The following is a 19,009-nucleotide window of genomic DNA, read 5'->3' as shown; positions in this document are numbered from 1 at the left end:
AATACAAATAAAATGAAATTAATTAGGCTACATTATTTCGCACTTAAACTAAATATTTATTTCATTCATTAAAATAAATATGCTGATTATAAACATTTTTATATTATTTATAAAAAAAAAAACTGAATTATTCCCAACTTAAATGTGTCTGATTAGTTTGGAAGTATTTTTACAAAAAAAAAAAGGAAAGAAAAGAAAAGAAAAATCTATTATTCAGGCATTTACACAGTCAGCCCTCATTTGCATATCGAATGTTAGCGGTTACACTGTTACCGTTTAAAGCAACAAACAACATTCTAAATCAGTGAAGGCACCGCGCATGCGCACAGAATCCACAGGTATGGAAGCCCCCCTCTCCGTCATTAGGCCGATTTACAGTTCGAGGAGGACATGAGACGAGAAGAGGCGCGATGATATGAGAAGAGAGGAGGAGAAGAGAGTCGATCGCGCTCGTCTCGCGAGAATAGGCGAGGCTGCCGGACGAGATGTGAGGGACTCAGGTGTAAGAGCGCTCCTCATCCACACACAGCAGAGCCAAACAGAGACGCACACACACACACTGCGGGCATCTTCTCTGTACCATCAGCAAGCGAGCGCTACCGCATCCGCCCGACGCCAGAAGAGGAGGCGGGAGGACCTGGCCTCTCTCGCTTTGGGTTTTATCCTCCTTTCGTGCACTTTATCTAAACCGGATCTAGCGCAAACATGATGTCCATGAACAGCAAACAGGCGCATTTCGCCATGCATCCCAGCTTACCTGAGCACAAGTACACAACTCTGCACTCGAGCTCGGAGGCGATCAGGAGAGCCTGTCTACAGACTCCACAGGTAAACGAGCTCCAAACTTCTGCTTTTCTCCTGCGTTCTCCTCTGCGCGCGAGGAGGAGCGCTGGAGGCGCATATTCTGCCTTAATGTTTTTTTCATGTATTCCACAGCAATCATCCGCACGCCTGTGATCTTTTCTGAAGGCATGCTCACTGAAGGCTCAGGCTTCAGCCTTTTTTTGTATTAATTTTTATGACTGGAAGCCTCTTAAAAGGAATATTCTCTCTGTGTTATGTGTTGACACTATTCCCCAGCTGACATCTCCACTTTCTTTCTGTTTCTCTGTTTTTCTCGCTCTCTTTCTCTCTCTCTCTCTCTGTCTCGGTCTCTGTCTCTCTCTCTCCGACTCCTCCAGCTACAAAGCAACATCTTCGCCAGTCTGGATGAGACGCTCCTGGCCCGCGCCGAAGCTCTGGCGGCCGTGGACATGGCCGTGTCCCAGGGTAAGAGTCACCCGTTCAAGCCCGACGCCACGTACCACACGATGAACACCGTGCCATGCTCGTCCACCTCCACCGTGCCACTCGCCCACCACCACCACCACCATCACCACCACCACCACCAGAACCTGGAGCCGCCCGACCTCATGGAGCACATCAGCTCCCCGTCGCTCGCGCTGATGCCCAGCGGTCACGAAGGGGCCGGTGGAGGAGGCGGAGGAGGAGGCGGCGGGGGCCTGATCTCCACGTCGGCCCACCCGCACTCACACATGCACGGGCTCACCCACCTGTCCCACCAGGCTGCTATGAACATGAACTCGCCGCTCACTCACCACGGGCTCTTACCGGGCCACCACGGCGGTGCGCACCAGGGCGCGCCGGGACTCCTCAACAACGGACTGCCCTCCATCAACGACTCGGACACGGACCCTAGGGAGCTGGAGGCGTTCGCGGAGCGCTTTAAACAGCGGAGGATCAAACTCGGGGTGACTCAGGCGGACGTGGGGGGCGCGCTGGCCAACCTGAAGATCCCAGGCGTGGGCTCCCTGAGCCAAAGTACCATTTGTCGCTTCGAGTCTCTAACTCTGTCGCACAACAACATGATCGCGCTCAAACCCATCCTCCAGGCGTGGCTGGAGGAGGCCGAGGGCGCCCAGCGCGAGAAAATGAGCAAACCCGACATTTTCAACGGCAGCGAGAAGAAGCGCAAGCGGACCTCCATAGCGGCCCCGGAGAAGCGCTCTCTGGAGGCGTATTTCGCGGTCCAGCCTCGGCCGTCCTCGGAGAAAATCGCGGCTATAGCCGAGAAATTGGACCTCAAAAAGAACGTGGTGCGAGTATGGTTTTGCAACCAAAGACAAAAACAGAAGAGGTTGAAATTTTCCGCGGCTCACTGATGGACTACTATACACTTCTGTAGGGAAACAAACGACAAAACAAAAGTGACTTTTGGGGACCAAGGAAAATCGCTTTGGCTCAAGCGCGTGTGCTCATGATTAGTACCGTTTGATTTTCACAACTCATGTTTCTTTTCACTGTACTGGTGAATGTGAAGTATGCAAATAACAGGTAATCCAGACGAACTACTTTTCTGCGGTTCGACTCTACATTTATTTTTGTTGCCCCAATGACGTTTATTCCGAATGACGAAAAATAGCCATTGATGGATTACCTCATAGTTTAATTCTATCCTATTTATTTATTTATTCATGTATTTATTTATTTATTTATTTATGTTGAGCATATTTGTGTACTTATTCATTCGTGACAGGGAACTGCTATATTTTTTAAATGTGTTAAAAGCAGATCCCATTTCCACAGTCTTGCTGATGAACATTCAGTATTTCAAAGGTCTGCTCTGATGAATACAGAACTGAACAGGAAAAGAAAAGTATACAGAGTCCCTTTTAAATAAAGGTGGCAACCACCGCTCGTATTTGTTGAAATTGCACTGAAATCTACTGTTATTTAGATTGGTTAGATATATTCTAATGCTTTTGTGTATATATATAAATATACGTACAAATGACACTTGCTCACCGTGCAAAACTGAATTCCCAGTTTTTTTTTATTTTATTACTTATGATTTAGTCTATTTATTATTGTTTTGGCAAATCAGAATTCTTCCTCTGCGGATATTAGTTAACTCGCATGATAAAGATGATTATATTTACAAAGCAAAATTGTCCTGAAATATAATTTCGTTGGTTTGTATACTTTGGTTTGCAGTGCAAACATTCTATGCATTGAAAGAAGAAGAAAAAAAAAATTACCAAGCACTACATAGAGTATCTACTGGTAGACCTTTGTGGATGGTGTAAGTCACTGTTTAATGCCTGTTTTCACATAAAGACACAACGTTGTTTGTCGTGTTAATTGTTCCTGAGAAGAAGAAAAAAAAAAAGGTTGTAATGATTTTATTTTGTGCACACGTATGTTTACAAACAGCGGCCACGTGCGCATCACTCTGTCATACCTGTGCACCTGTCCAACAGTCTGCCGTCTCTCCATCTTCTCATCCAAACTTCTCTCATTCTGTTAGCCAAATCCAGCTGCAGGGCTCCAGTCCCGGCGATCTTCTAAATAAACGATGGAAAATCAAAGTGGAGGCTGTCATTGGGGTGTATCTTATTCTACAGCACAGACAAATCTCAGACATATGTATGATTGTTTATATTTTGCCCTACACATAAATGAGAAATGAAAAAAAATATTCATGTTTATTAGGATTGGAAATGATCAGAGATTTACACGTGCTCACAGTTATAGACACATATATGGCACAATTACATTTAAAATACATAGTAGAAGAAAAAAAAGAAGAAAATATGGACTTGTAGGCCATAATTAAAACGTAAAAGATAATTAACATGCAATGGCGCAAAAAAAAAAAAAAAAAAAAAAAAAAATCAACCAAATATTAACCAAACCCTGGATCCAATAGCATTTCTTTCTTTCTTTCTTTCTTTCTTTCTTTCTTTCTTTCTTTCTTTCTTTCTTTCTTTCTTTCTTTCTTTCTTACAGTGGCTTTCTAATCAGCACAAATATTTGATATACAGTCATTACTCCAGAAACATGCATTATTTATACATTTTTATTGCTCTTCATTTCCATGATCTGGATTTCTCAGACTGCATTCCGTTAGACCAGTGAAAATAGTTTTTTTTAACACGAAATTCATTTTTACTGACGAGACGAGAAAATGTCTTCAATTTAATAAATTGCAGACAAAATTGTAAATACATAAGATACAAAATGGTCTAATGAATAATAGCCTAATAATAATAATAATAATACTTTTTAATAAATGTCGCACGATTTCGGTCATGATTCTCCTTTAGCGTTACATTTGAATAGGCCTATACCCTTACTACGGTTTATTAAATAATTCATGCTCTGTGGTTTGGAAAATTAATAAACGGAATACAACAAGACACTAATTAAAAAGCTCGGTAATTGTTATCGGCGCCCTAATGGGGTGTTAGTGTGTCAAACAAATGGAATTTTTGGCCATGCACGTGTCTGCTAAATGAGGTAACATGAGCATTACATTAGATTTCCATCTGAATAGAATTCTGCGATTCGATCTCTGCTTTTAATAGCAGCCGAAAACTCCTGGTATTATTTCCTCGACACAGACCTGAAGGCTGTATAGGTGAGATGAGGGGTTTTACCCCGCCGAACTGATAATAAACATTTCATGAAGCCTGAGAGCAGGCCGTCTCCAAACAGTCTCACTAAAGAAACGCGTCTAATTTCAAAAGTTTGTTTATTCATAAAAAAATACAAATAAAAAATAAATAAATGACACTGCAGATCTTTCTCACTGTAATATTGAAGAGATATTCAGGGGGGAAGGGGAGGGGAGCTTTACATTTTGCTGCCTTTAAAAAAGATATGTTATATGTAGGTGATGCAATATTAATCGCGCTTTGCTGATATAAAATGCAATATTTTCAGACAGCTATCGGGGTTTTTCAGGGAAGCACTTGATGAAAGCAGGTCGCAGATGCAGTGCTGCTGCTGGAGAAAGAAACATTTATTGCTCCTGTTTGGCTTTTGGCAACGAACAGAAGAACGCAGTGAGTATATGGACATTTTCTTTGGGAAAGGATGATTTGACTGGCACTGAAAGTCTCCCAATCTAGTCGTGCTTTTGGATCGTTTTGCAATTCGACGCTCTCCTGGCGCGACAGCATATTAAGTGAGAGAAATATTCATTTTCAGCTTTAAGTGAGTTTCTGGCATCCAACACTGCGAACACCTCAGATACAGTCTTTTTTTCTTCTATTTTATATAGAAAATTTCCGAATCTTTCCAAGAAATGATTCTCTGTTATTTTATTGCTGTTGTAATTTTTATTCAGCTGTTTGCTGTTTGCCTTGGGATTCAGTTTTGATATCGAATCCGTTTCTTCCTTCACACTATAAAATATTTTGTTAAATAATCTAAAATGTATTCAAGGTAAACTCTAAATTAACTCGTTTATAGAAGGCAACTAAATAATCGACTGCATCAACCTGACTACATTAATTACAAATAAGTGTATAATATTTTTTTTTCTTTTTAAATTAAAATAATACAGGCTAATATGATAAATAATAATAATAATATTAATAAAAAAACATATATATATATGTTTTTTTTTTCAACAAGTCAGCTAGCAGCAGCTTGCTTTTTACAGTGATGTCAGAGATGTAATTATTTAATCATTTTCATTTTACTCCGTTTTTAGGTAGCACTTTATTTTACAGTCCTGTTTCGCATGAACATATAATGACACTTACTAACCCTGAACCTACCCCTAAACCTTAACTTAACCCACGTTACCTTACACTTAAGTACACTGTAAGTCTGAAAGTGCAGGTACTGTAAAATAAAGTGCAACCCCTTTTTATATTAATTTAAAACTTCGAACAGCGTTTTTCCATTGAGAAGCGCACGCGCCATATTTCAGCACCACGAACAGCTCCTCGTAGATTGAAGAGTAATGCATTATTGAGAGTCTATATCAAACAGCTCTAGGCTGCTGCTGTCTTTCTGCCTGCACTAAAGCCTCTAATATGTTAATGGCCGGAGGGGATGCCGCAGGTACAGATCCCAGCTGCTTCATGAGCCATATGTCAGCCGGTTTGCCTCATGGATCTATTAATCAAGAGATACTTCATCAACACAACTCAACAGCATCCCACCCTCAAAGTTCAGCTGCTACAAACAGCAACAACAAGAACACCGGCTAACCCATTTAAAGCGAAAAGAGAAAAAAAGATCTCTTCTGTTGTCTAGGTTTTGCACGGTTAAACGAGCAGTGATCATTATCATTCTAACCTTCGATAAAAAGAAATTAGAATTGTTCTACCCGAAAAAAAAAAAAAAAAAAAAAAATCAACCCGTCTGGATAGCATCGCTTATTTTATTTCAAAATAATTGTTTGATGTTTTTTTTCTTTTCCACTGAGCAGAAAAAAATCTAATGCAGATATGATGTGAACTTGAAATAAAACGATTAATCTCAGATTTGGAAATTATTTATCAGCCTTAAATGTTCACTTATTGTATTAAGGAAATTTAAAATGATTTAGCCAGTATGTAACTTTTTGGCATTATATATATATACATACTTACCATAGTAAGTTATGCATAATTACATGCAACTAACCTTCTAATCCTAACCCTATAGTAAGTACATGTTGTTAATTAATTTGACTCAGTACTGTTACAAAATATATTGCAACCCAATCTATTTTTTAAGTACATGTAGGCTACCTATAATATTAAACACATTTAAATAAACAAATAATCTTTGATATGACTATAGGATGACATTATGATGTCAACTTTTTATTATTGTTATTATTTTAATAAGCAACGTAATTAGCAATTTGTCGATTAGCAACCAAAGCAGCCTGTTTTATGGGAAACACGTGCACACAGAGCACATTCAGTCTCGGTTACAACAATGTCCATGAAGGATGGCCTGTGGACGGAAATGTCAGACAGGGGGTTGGGAGAGCGAATCCTCCGGATCTGTGTTCATTTCAAACTTGTATTTATTCAGTGATCTTCAGCATCTCGCCGGCCTCGAGTGGAGGCGGGCTGTTGACACAACGGCATATTTCAATCACAAGGGGTTCAGAGACAGACCAAAAACCTATTTGTTTAATAAATCCGTCATTTAAGTTGAAAAATATTTGATAAGCAAGGTTGACCCCCCCTCCCCTCCAAACCCACGGCGTTTACTGCAGCTGAGAGGAAATAGAGGTTAAAGTCTTTATGCAGATCAAAACCTGCTCCGCTCTCTGCATTTATCTGCGCATCAAATACTGCAGACAGCTCGACTCCAGATACTCCCCTTCAAGAGCAAACTGACAGAAATTAAAGAGCCAGCAAGGTTCCTGCCAAACAATATCCAGCTGTAGCTTTAAGCACGTGAGAATGGTGGCTGATCTGACTCTCCCATTGGATTGTTAGAGTAGCTGTCAGTCTGTTTCTTTATGATGGGCTGTATAAATGTCAAGTGCTTTCTCTCACCCTGTCTCTTTAACGCTCTCATGGCCCCGGGCCCTGCACTTTTTGACCTTCTATTGAACACACTGGCCCCTCATCATTATCCTCATTTTGCCTCTGGAGTTCATCGTTTGTTCCAGCAATCCCTCTTCACCAAAGCGCGGAGATATTTACAAACCAGCTCTGGGTGACACTGTTTACAAATGGGCCCTTCAGATTGAGTTTTGAAGCCGTTTGATTGCCCAAAGAGAGCGTGGAGAAAGTGCTGGAAAACGTGTTATTATACATCTCTAAATCGATTGTATTTTTCTCTACCACGCTTCCAGATGATGCAGTGAACAAGATAACTAAAACAAAACAATAGAAATAAAAAAATAAAAAGATGTATCAATGATTTCAGACAGCAATGAGATGCATGGAGAACGAATGGAGACTTTTGCCCCAGGCTCCTGTTTTTTCAGATTTTTCTGAATAAAAAACACCCCAGCAGTTTCATATGGCTTTTTAAAAAAGAGATTTCAACAATGTCTTAAAACACAGATTTGACAAGATACAAATGTCTGCAATCAAAAGAGTTCAATAAGAACTCAAACATTTCTCATCCCAAGACCACTATATAGCTCTATATTCTCACTTGATCTTAACATTTGTCTCATTTGTGTCTATTTTTATTTATGGAGAAACATCCGAGACAAAGTTGATGCTCAAATGTGTCATAACTGAGAACTCCATTAAGATATCTTTGAGTTTCATTGCGTTAGGGTTTATGCCTTAATGCACACAAATCATTTTTAAAGTCATTTTGTCCACTGAGTAGCAATTTCTTTAAAGATTATAGACATTTTAATATTGTATTACCTATTTAATTTTAATATTTATAATACTATGAAAAAATGTATGTCACTACACACTTCAGTGGGGTTCTTTATAGGGTTCTTGACTCAATTTGAAAGAACTCTTTATGCCAAAAGGTTCTATATAAGGAGAATGTTTTACATTATCGCATAGTACTGTCATGTTTAACGAGTATAACGTTTAATTTAATGTTTAAATTATTATAAAAAAAAAATTCTAGTGATAAATTGTGTATGAGCTGTAATTACAATTAAAGGGGCTATTTGTAGAATTCAGAAACCCTTGTCATTAGCGACACCGCTGGCCGTTAAGTGAACTGCAGGCATCCACTTATTGCTCGTGTAACGTACAAGAGACTGAGCGTGATTCAATGCAACGATATACTCACGGTGAAGTTCTTTTTCATTCTTCTCTTAGAAGTAAAAAGAATTGGAAATACTTTTTGCACCAATAAACTGTTAACCAACATCCAGAAATCGTCCACGCTGCTGAAAGCAATGTTAGATGAATATATAAATATGTGCTGCGCGCTTTCCTCAATGACAATAAATAGCTACACAACAAAATGACAGTGGAAGAAAACAGCAGTTAAAAACACATCTGATCATAGCGATGTGGAAATGTTTGCACAAGTTCTGCAATTAACCGGCGTCATGTCGACAGAGGAGGTATAGCCTAATTAAAATTACACTGTTATGATAGTTTGATTATAAAGTAAATTTGAGACTATGTAGATCTGGCTTTGTGAGACTATAGTTATTCCCTTTTCTTTGCATGACACATTGACATTAGGTTACAGTACAGAATGACTCTTTCTGCTTTATCCTGAACATTATAAGCATTCGTTTCATAAGTCATTGAATGGAAAAGAGAAGAGGCTCTCAGGAGCACGCGCAAACGTCACATCCTTTTGATTTTCCCGGCAAAAACGTCCCGAGTCCTTCACATAAAACTCAGTCTTTCATAGACAACTTAGGAAATCAGGGAAAGTCTCGTTTTTTAGGTTTTGTTACAAGCTGTTCATGTTAATACATGGAAATCCTTAGATATAGGCCCTTTAATGATGTAATAATGATAACAATTAATTAAAGTTAAAACCCATGATGGGAACCCCTTAAAGGTTCTATGTATGAAGTGCCTGACAGAACCCTTTTAAGGTTCTATATAGGACCTTTTCCTCTTTTCTTTACGTTTCTTTCAGAGATTAATAGTTTTGCTTAATTCTGCTAAACCATTGAGGATATTAACATAGCAGTGGAATCACCAGCCAATACTGTCTGTGGAACGACATCAAACATCTCTAGTAGAAACTTCCTCGATCTTTACAAGGGAAAAAATAGGCAGCTGATCATTTATCCCAATGAATGGCTTATCGATCACAGATGTCTGCACGCAGAGGTAAAGATAGACCTAATGCGATACATTATGCATGAAACATATCCCAAACAAGATCTGACAGGACGGGCCGACACCGCGCCACTATAAACTCATCGAGTCGTCACATTTCAATCTGGATAAGAGTGAACTGGCGATGAATGACTGAATATATTCATCAGCTTGAGTCTAGTGGAAGTTTGAAACTTCGTGCTCAAGGCTGAAAGGCCTAGTGTGTGTGTGTGTGTGTGTGTGTGTGTGTGTGGTGCCGGCTGAGATGGAGGCTGTGTGTGTGTGTGTGTGTGTGTGTAGATAATGAGAGAACCGGCCTGGGCCACCCCTGTGCTCACCACCACACCATCAAATATTCATCAGTGTTGATTAAACAAGACACCGGCCGCAGATCTGGTGGCACTGTGCTAGAATGCCCAACCATATGCAAAAAGAGGAATGAAATAGGCTGGAATGTCCTGCAGTCTGAGGTCAGCGTCAGCCGGTGGACGTGACATCAGAACTGACATCAGACATGCAGATGATGATGATGATGATGATGAGAGAGGGCAGGAAGTGAGAGGCTGGAGAGGTCATGTGACAACAGATGGGGATGAAAATAGGGAAGAGAAGACAATAAACCTGCATATGCTGTTATTTCCTCTGTGGAATAAAAAAAAAAAAAAGTTTTGAAGAATCTTCACACAGATCTTTTTAATATAAAAACAGTTTGCAGGGACCACAATTTTAAAGTTATATTTAAATAAATAAATCTTATTCAGCTTATCAGTTTTTACTAAAATATTAAGCAGCACAGATGTTTTCAACGTTGATAATAATACGTATTTCTTGAGCATATTAGAATGATTTCTGAAGGATCATGTGACACTGAAGACTGGAGTAATGATGCTGAAAATTCAGCTTTGATCACAGGAATAAATTACATTTTTACACCATATTCAAATGGAAAACAGTTCTGTTAAATTGTAATAATATAGAGTCAAAAACATAAAAACTTAACCAACCCCAAACATATAATCAGTAGTGAATTTAAAATATAAAGCAGTTTTGTCCTGATTCTTGTTTGTCTGCTCAGTTATTCAGGTTATATCTGCAGGTGCATCATTATACCTGTAGGTGGCAGGAAGTGGCTTTATCTTTATGAGTGAGTCATTGAATCATTCATTCAACCGATTCGTTCAAACACACTGGGGAAACAAAACAAGTGATTTTCTTTATGAGTGAGTCATTTACTCAAATGATTCGCTGAAACACACTGGCTGCATCCGAAATCGCATACTTCCCTACTGTATAGAAGGAAAACAGCATGCAACAAAAAAAGCATGTCCAAATTCACAGTACTCATAAAATAGTAGGCAAAACGTACCTGGATGACCTATACTTCCGGTTAGATTCTGAAGTGTGCATACGATGGACACTTTACTATCCCATGAGGCCACGGGAGAGGATTAGTGAATGGCAGTGAACGAGGCAACTGACTGATCCTGGTAGGTCACATGATAATGACAACATGGCGAATGTACGTCCGGGTTACATTCATACTACGCACATTCATACTATTTAGGCCCTGTCCCAAATGGCACACTTTATATGCACTTTCGGTCTTGTGGACTTACAATGGCTGCCGCGTGCGTGTGTCCGCTAAGTCCGTGAGACCGTAGGGTGTCACATTTGTCATTTTTGGCCTCAGAAGGGTGCTCGTGAGCGCCCCCTTTGTGGTCGATATGCGCCCTCGATGCGCACTTTTGCCGAGCCCGCACTGATGCGGACTCCGCAGCAGACTTCTTCCCGACAGTCAAAGCGGCATTACGTCACGAAAGTGCGGACTCGTAGGAAGACCACGAGCGCTTAGGGTGCCATTTGGGACAGGGCCATAGAACATACTTTTTTAGAGCTTGCAAAGAAAGTATTATTCAAATAGAGTACCTAATTAACAGAGTATGCGAGAGGAATGAAACAAGGGCTGCCTTTATGAGAGTCATTTACTCAGATGATTAGTTCAAACACACCAATTCATTCCAGGAACAAAACATGCTAAATTTGGAATCCCACACTAGCATACTACCCTTAATATGAATGCCATATAAAGATATGGTAAAAAAAAATAGTATGCTAGTAGTATGCAGTTCCGATTCACCCGTACTGTCACTGAATGAGTCGTTCAACAAATTTGTTTTGTTTTCAGGAAAAACACAAGTGACTTGCTGAATTCAGAACTGCATACTAGTATACTACCCGTACTACTTTTACCACATCTTTCTATGGCAGAAGTAGTACGAGCAGTAATGGAAGTATGTGGTTTAGAAATCAGCAACTGTTTTTCTGAATCAATCATTGAGGCATTTATAGTTTAATTTTTGGGTGAACTGTTTCTTTAAGAACAACGCATTCGAGGAGAGGATCAGAACGAGGACAGGACTGAACTTGACAGGAAAGGGACAGTGGAATAGATGGGTGGAAAAAATGAATTGAAAAGAAGAAGAGAGGAGAAGAGAGGTCGGTCACTCCCGAGCACATTAAATATTTGATGAGATGTGTGGTTCAGCAGAGACAGGAAAGAGTGTGGTCAGAGAGGTTAGCCCAACTCATTTACAGCACCCGGAGAGAAGGAGAGACAGACACACAGAGAGCATTAAGAGTTGGATGTGTATTTTAGCAGTCTGTCAGCATGCACAACACTTATTTGCTATTTGAGAGATGAAACATCTCAAAACATGACAAAATCAGAGCTGTATGAATGGTTATAAATCAATGATCATTGTTTGTAGATAACAAAATATGTTCTAAGAACATTTTGCTAACGCTCCTCAAAATATGTGCAAATGTTTTAAAGATCAAAGTGCACAACAAGTAAAGTTATTGTCTCCTAAAAGAGAAATCGATTCTGAACTGCCTGAAACAAGTCGTCATTAAATCCAGTCTCACTTCCTGTTTGAACCTATGTAGGTTTGTATCTAATTTGCATAATGCCAGCCCATGGTCTTCATTGGCTGCCCGCAAACAACGTCTATTTTGACCCTCACACACTATAGACATTATGCACCAGAGAAACGAGGGCGCAGCCATCTTTCGAATATTGTCTTCGCTCTGTATATTTCTATAGCATCGCTGTCCAGGAGTAATTCGCTTTTTTGAAGTGGATTTACTTAATGTAAAGTTAATGAAAGTTATCATGAGGATTGTAATGTTTAAAGCAGATGTCTTAACAAATGTCAGTAGACCGAGAAGATTTTAAAACGAGCCATTCATTCATAAATACGCAAGATCGCTATGAAAATACAGACCGGAAGACAAAAGACAACGAGCGCAGCGCTGAAAAGGGGCGGGGCTACATAAGGTCTAGTTGTAGATGAAACTGGAAGAGTTTCATGTTGTTAACATGCCAAAAAGACACTGTTTTCTGCGCTGCAAAAAAAACCCAGCAACCTTTAAAATAGCATAATAGGGGCACTTTAAATGTTTTTTTTAAAAAATGTCTTGGTTATGTGAACGTTAAGGAAACATTTCATTTTATCATTACTCAAAAATTATGGGAACGTTAATTTTGAGCATTCTTTGCCCATACAAGTAGTAACATTTAAAAAATGCTAGACAACCATCCAACTAAAACATTTTATAAACACTCCATGAACGATGTATAAATATTGTTTTTGAGAACATTATTAAAGACCAGGCAACTTTTTGCAAGGTTCTCCTAAAGTTATGAACAAACGTTCTTCCAGTAACGTTTGTTAGGAGAACCTTGCCAAAAGTTGCTAAAGTTGAGAGCATTCCCTGTTAGCTGGGTTCAAATCACTTTAAGGTTTAGTCAATTGAACAAACCTCTATCCCTAAGTATTATACTTCCCTGTGTAACTCATCCTGCGTTGTTTCTGTTACAGTACATCCCCAAATCACATTTTTCTTGTTGAAGAGATGTGTGCTACTTCAAGTGTACTAACTGTACAACTACTTCAAAAAAACAACAACAACTATAGTGTCTATAGTGTCAAAAATCATTACGGAACCACAACGCTCATGCAACCAAACAGAACACCCTAGCAACTGGTTAACAACCACTCAGAACAGTCACTGCACAGCAACGGTCTGACAACCATCCTTCATATTTTCTTCATAAAACATCAAAATGTTGCTCGAATTTCAAATTAATAAAATATATTTCTTTTTTTGTTTGTTGAACTCTGTGACATCATTCATGAGTTTGTGCATGAATTCATATTCTGTGCATGAATTATTAAATAACAATATTTTAAATATTTGGGTAGTTATTAAGAAGAAGTTAATGAATAATTGATCATGTCTCCAATGTCAGCAACAGAGTAACAGTGTTTGTTTTGATCTGTGACAGTTTGTGTATCAGGACGATTATATTGAATTGACCCATAAAAATACTGTATGTAATAATGTATGCATACGCAAAATAAAAGGCTTAAAGCCGAAATTTGTGGAGAGTTTTTTTTTTTTTTACTTTTATTTTTCTAAAAATGTTTGTTTATCAGAAAAAAAAGAAAGATTTTTGTGTGCAGTGTGAGTCATGTTGCAGCTAAAAGGGGATTGTAAAACCTGAAATGACCTTCCAAATTCCAACTTAAAAATCATGTCTTAAAGGGGTCCTATTATGCTTTTTTCCATTATCATCTTTCTTTAGTGTGTAATGTTGCTGTTTGAGCATGAAAAAACTCTGCAAATTTGGAAATCACAAAGTCCCTCCAGCAGGAGTTATTCTCTACATCAGTGTCAGTGTTTCTGAACTCCCTGAAACGCCTCCATTGTAGTCTTGAGTTTCCTTCCGGGAACGAACGTCTCAATATTCCTCATTTAAATAATTCCCACCCAAGGCATATGCAAATGAAGGGGTGGGGCCTGGATAAGTCGCATTAGTAATGTGTTGAAACATGCTGTTATGTTAAGGGGAGTGGCATTTCCAAAACACACTAGAAGCGGTTGACCAATCACAACACACTGGTCCAGCCGACCAATCAGAGCACATTGAGCTTTTGAGAAGGAGGGGCTTCATAGAGAAGGAACTAAACAGCGTTACTGACAGACTGGGAAGAGAGGAGCTGCAACAATGTTGTTTGAACATTCAAGCAAACCAATTCTAGTAGAGCCCAAATACAAAATCAAGAAAAAGAGAATAGTAGTTCACCTTTAATAAAAATGTTAAATGGCTTCTGGCAGTGTTAGGTTTAGGGTTAGGGGAAATTAAACATCTTAAGAAATAGATCAGTATAACGACAACAGAAGTCAAAAGTCCACACCATGACAGAAAAACAAACGTGTGCTTGGTCTATCAAATGTCCCATTATAGCTTGTATAGAATGTGTGTTGGAGTGGGTAAAAAGTAGGTTTAGACAAAGAACTTGTCTAAGAGAGACAAATCTGCCCTCAAATAGCTACCTAAATATTACAAACCCACAATTTGGAAGAAGCTATAAAAAACTAACTAATAACTAAAAATTATAACTAACTAAACGACTAAACTTAACTAACTATTACAACATATAAATAAATGTATTAATTAAAAGTTTTTTTTATTAAGAGGTAGGGTTAGTCTGTAATAAATCAAAAGAAAAACAATAGAAAGGCAATTTTTTTTTAAAGTAAAAATATGTGGGTATTTGTGAGGGTGAGTGTGTGATCTCATTAACATCCTGCTGCCAGACTGAAATATCATCCATTAGATTATGTTACACACACACGCACACACACGCACACGCACACATTATTATTGGCCATTATTATTGTGCACGTTAAACACACATTAATTCTGACAAACTCCTCAGACTGCACACGTGAAGGAAATCTTTGGCCAAATATAGCATTACTTTCCCAGCACTCCTCTAGACCAAACCAGAGCAGACACCTGCAACACCCTGAAACACACACGCACGCGGCTGCAGTTCATTCCCAGTCATTTTCGTCTCGTCTTATCAGCCCGTCATCCTGACAGACCATCATTGATTAGCATGTTGGTTCTGTGTCTGGGCGAGACGGCCGCGGGTCATCGGGAGTGAGAACTGTCTCTAACCAGAGGCCACCAGGGACACCTCCAGCCCCCCCGATGTCTGAGACTGACAGGTACGGCTGGAGCCCCGGTGAGCTGGATTTGCCCTCACGCTCTCGCTACGCCGGCCCAACGCTCCCCTAACGCCGGTCGACCTGATCAAGCTGTCAGGGTGAGGGCAAGAAATGAAGGAGAATGAGAGGTCAGATTGACACCAACAACATCATCAGTGGACCGTCTGACATGCAATACAAGGTGAATCTGAATTTTAACAGTAAAAGACTGTAAAACTTACGGTAAAAACCTTTTCATTGGTAAGTACTCTTTATGGTGAAAAACTGTATGTGGAATACATTGGGTACAACAAGGAGTTTTTGACCACTGTTTGTTGTGTGAAGTTGCTTAAACATCTAATAGGACATTTAATGTGATTTCACAGTAAAATACCGCATCTTCTTTAACCAGTAATATTTTGTTGAATACATTGGGTACATCAAGGAGTTTTTGAGCGCCATTGTTTGTTGTGTGAAGTCGTTGACTTCAGCCTCACTATATTCTCTCTCTCTCTCTCTCTCTCTCTCTGTTCTCTGTCCATTATCCATTGCTCAAACAGGGGAAACCACTATTGATGTATGTCTTGATTGCCCTGATTGACTGCGGTGCTCTGTCGTCTGTCTAAATTTACACAGCTCCCCCATATTACGGCCCCTGACACCCCCATCCACGCACCTCCTCAAGGGGACAAAATCCACACCGCCACACGTCGAAACGGTCCCATCCACCATTGTCCAATTTTAACCCACTTATTGAGCATTAAATGACTATACAGAGAGAGAGAGAGAGAGAGAGAGAGAGAGAGAGAGAGAGAGAGAGAGAGAAGAGAGAGAGAGAGAGAGAGAGAGAGAGAGAGAGAGAGAGAGAGAGGTGAAGAATGTCACTGAATTATTTAGAGTGAAAACACAGAGAGGAAATCAATGGGGCAAAATCTGATATTAACTGCAAATTAAACAAAGACAGCATGAGAGGGTCCCAGTGATGACTGCAGGGATGATCTAGGTGTGTGTGTGTGTCGTGGAGTTCAGTGTATTTCTTGATTGAAGGCAGGGACTAGATAATCTCACCATCAACTGCACTAAAACCCTCCAGTAATGCTCAGTGAAAAACATGCTATAAAGCAGACACTAAATTCTGATAATAATCAGAAATGTTTCTTGAGCAGCAAATCAGCATATTAGAATGATTTCTGAAGGATCATGTGACACTGAAGACTGGAGTAATGATGCTGAAAATTCAGCTTTGATCACAGGAATACATTACATTTTACAATTTGAAACAGTTATTTTAAATTGTAATAATATTTCACAATTTTAAATACATGCTGCTGGCTGCAGAGAGCATAACAGACTTAAAAATCATTACAAACTTTTGAATATTAGTGTACGTGGCACATTTTTATGTTGCATATTTATATTAGTCGTATTTTCTGTTCCCACTGCATGTTACAGTGATTTTACTCTGATTAAGGAGGTTTTAGGACACTCTTTACTCATGGTAAAATCACTGTAATTAGCATCCATTCCAGGACCGAAAGTATCAGTAAGTAATCAATAATTGAGCATGGTACAGTTTGAGTCATCAGATGCTGGGATGTAATTGACCAATAAAATCTGTGCAGTGATGCTCAATTAACCAGTCAAACAGAATGACTCAGCATAAAATGGAAACTTTATTACCTCTCGATTACTACAAATGTGCTCCCTTTCTCTCTCCCTACTCTCAGTTTATCATCAGGTAATTAGTATTTTCATTAACTCCAGCAAGAGATGAGCCCTGATCATTTCATTTTCCCTCCACGAGTCCTTATTATGGTGTTGCCTTATAATTAATATGATTTATGCTCTGCCAGTGTAATTTCCTCTCAGTGTCTTTCTTTCTCTTTTTTCATTATATATAGGTTTTCATTTATACACCATGCACACAATAGGGCTTGTACAAACTGGTATACCTGGAGGCCTGTGGATCACATGACTTGCTCTATATTCACAGACGGGGTTGTAGTATGTCATTTGTTTAACTCAGTTTCGTAGATGAGTGATTTGAAATGCTCCGCGTAAATGTGAGATTTATTTCAAGAGATTTTAGAGTCTACAAAGGCTTTAAAATACACAACATGCAATAGTAATTATTTAATAAGAAGAAATACTTTTCAGTATCAAAAGAAATACATCGTTTTTGAAAGAAGTCTTTTAAGCCCACCAAGGCTGCACTTATTTGATCAAAAATACAGTAATTCAGTCAAGTAATATTGTGAAATATTATTCAAATTTAAAATAACTCTTTTCTATTTTAAGATATTTAAAAAAGTAATGTATTATTGATATGTCACCGTCACATGATCCTTCAGAAATCATTCTAATATGTTCAAGAAACATTTACTATTATTATCAATGTTGAAAACAGTTGTGCTGCTTAATATATTAGTGGAAACCACTTTATTTCAGATTTTTTTTTTTTTTTAGCATTTATTGAAACAAGAGAGTTTTGTAACATTATGAATATCTTTTCTGTCACTTTTGATCAATTTAATGCATCCTTGCTGAATATTAATTTCGTAAAAAAAAAAAAAAAATTTTTTTTCTTTCTGGAAAAGTCCTATAATTTGCCATTTACAAATGATTCTAAATGATTTTGGTGTTGCTCAGCTAGATACACAATAATTAAAAATGTAATTAAAAACACAATATTTGTATAAAGCTGTTGATTCCCCCCCCCATATTTTTCAGTATTGAATGACACTTTTCTCCACCATCTTGGAAAGGCTAATCGCTATGCATTCTGGGATTGCCTTCTCCATGATGAACACACGCAAATCCGCTTTAGATTTGATCCAAAACAAGACATCTCATAAGGCGCCATTATAAACGTCATGTAGTTTGGTAGTATGTTTTTGAACAAATCTAAAAGTTTAATGTCCCTACACTTAATATTTCGAACGGCGTCCTTTTCTGTGATTTGGAATCCGATAATATTTTCAGAGAGAGGAGATTGAACTCCCCTGATACCGATAATCCATTTCTCTCCTGTTAGAAAGCAAATGTCCCGTGCGTTTGAGAGGAACGAGACCATCTCATTTCCAGTCAATATAATCAAACATTTTGCCTCAGTGATTTTCAGTTCACTACGGTTGAAGTAAAGATACGTCCATATTACAGCCGTCCTGCTGAATTCATTTGGCATTGAGCACATCCATATTTTCTGAAAGGTTGGATCAATCCGCGGTGCGATTGAGCCGATAGCCTGGCCGGTGCTCAGGAGAGGACCGCAGTCAGACTGGCTGCCCTGCTGAAGAATCCAATACAGAGCACAGATCAAGCACAAATGCTTCTCCACAACTACAAAGTCGTACCGAGCCCTGCGGGAGGCCAGAACTGTGTACATAAATGACTTTTATCATTAATAACGGCCCATTGATTATTGTTGTGCTGTTTAA

At 38.9% G+C, this 19,009-nt stretch overlaps 1 protein-coding gene across 1 annotated transcript; it reads left to right on the top strand.

The window, feature by feature from the left end:
- Nucleotides 1–383: 383 nt before the first annotated feature.
- pou4f1 (POU class 4 homeobox 1) lies at nt 384–3,392 on the top strand. The gene is made up of 2 exons (XM_079884340.1): nt 384–828; nt 1,182–3,392. Exons 1-2 carry the CDS (start codon nt 706–708, stop codon nt 2,160–2,162), a joined length of 1,104 nt encoding a protein of 367 aa, XP_079740466.1. The 5' UTR covers nt 384–705; the 3' UTR covers nt 2,163–3,392.
- The last annotated feature ends 15,617 nt before the right edge of the window (nt 3,393–19,009 follow it).

Source organism: Squalius cephalus (assembly GCF_949319135.1).
Source record: "Squalius cephalus genome assembly, chromosome: 10".
Lineage (NCBI taxonomy): Eukaryota > Metazoa > Chordata > Actinopteri > Cypriniformes > Leuciscidae > Squalius > Squalius cephalus.
This window is presented reverse-complemented; position numbering and strand designations above follow the sequence as displayed.

What these genes read in the sequence shown, in the direction of transcription:
- pou4f1 (XM_079884340.1), top strand. Translation starts at nt 706, where the DNA reads ATGATGTCCATGAACAGCAAACAGGCGCATTTCGCCATGCATCCCAGC. An exon ending in CCTGTCTACAGACTCCACAG is followed by an intron (nt 829 to 1,181) that starts GTAAACGAGCTC and finishes CGACTCCTCCAG; the next exon opens with CTACAAAGCAACATCTTCGC.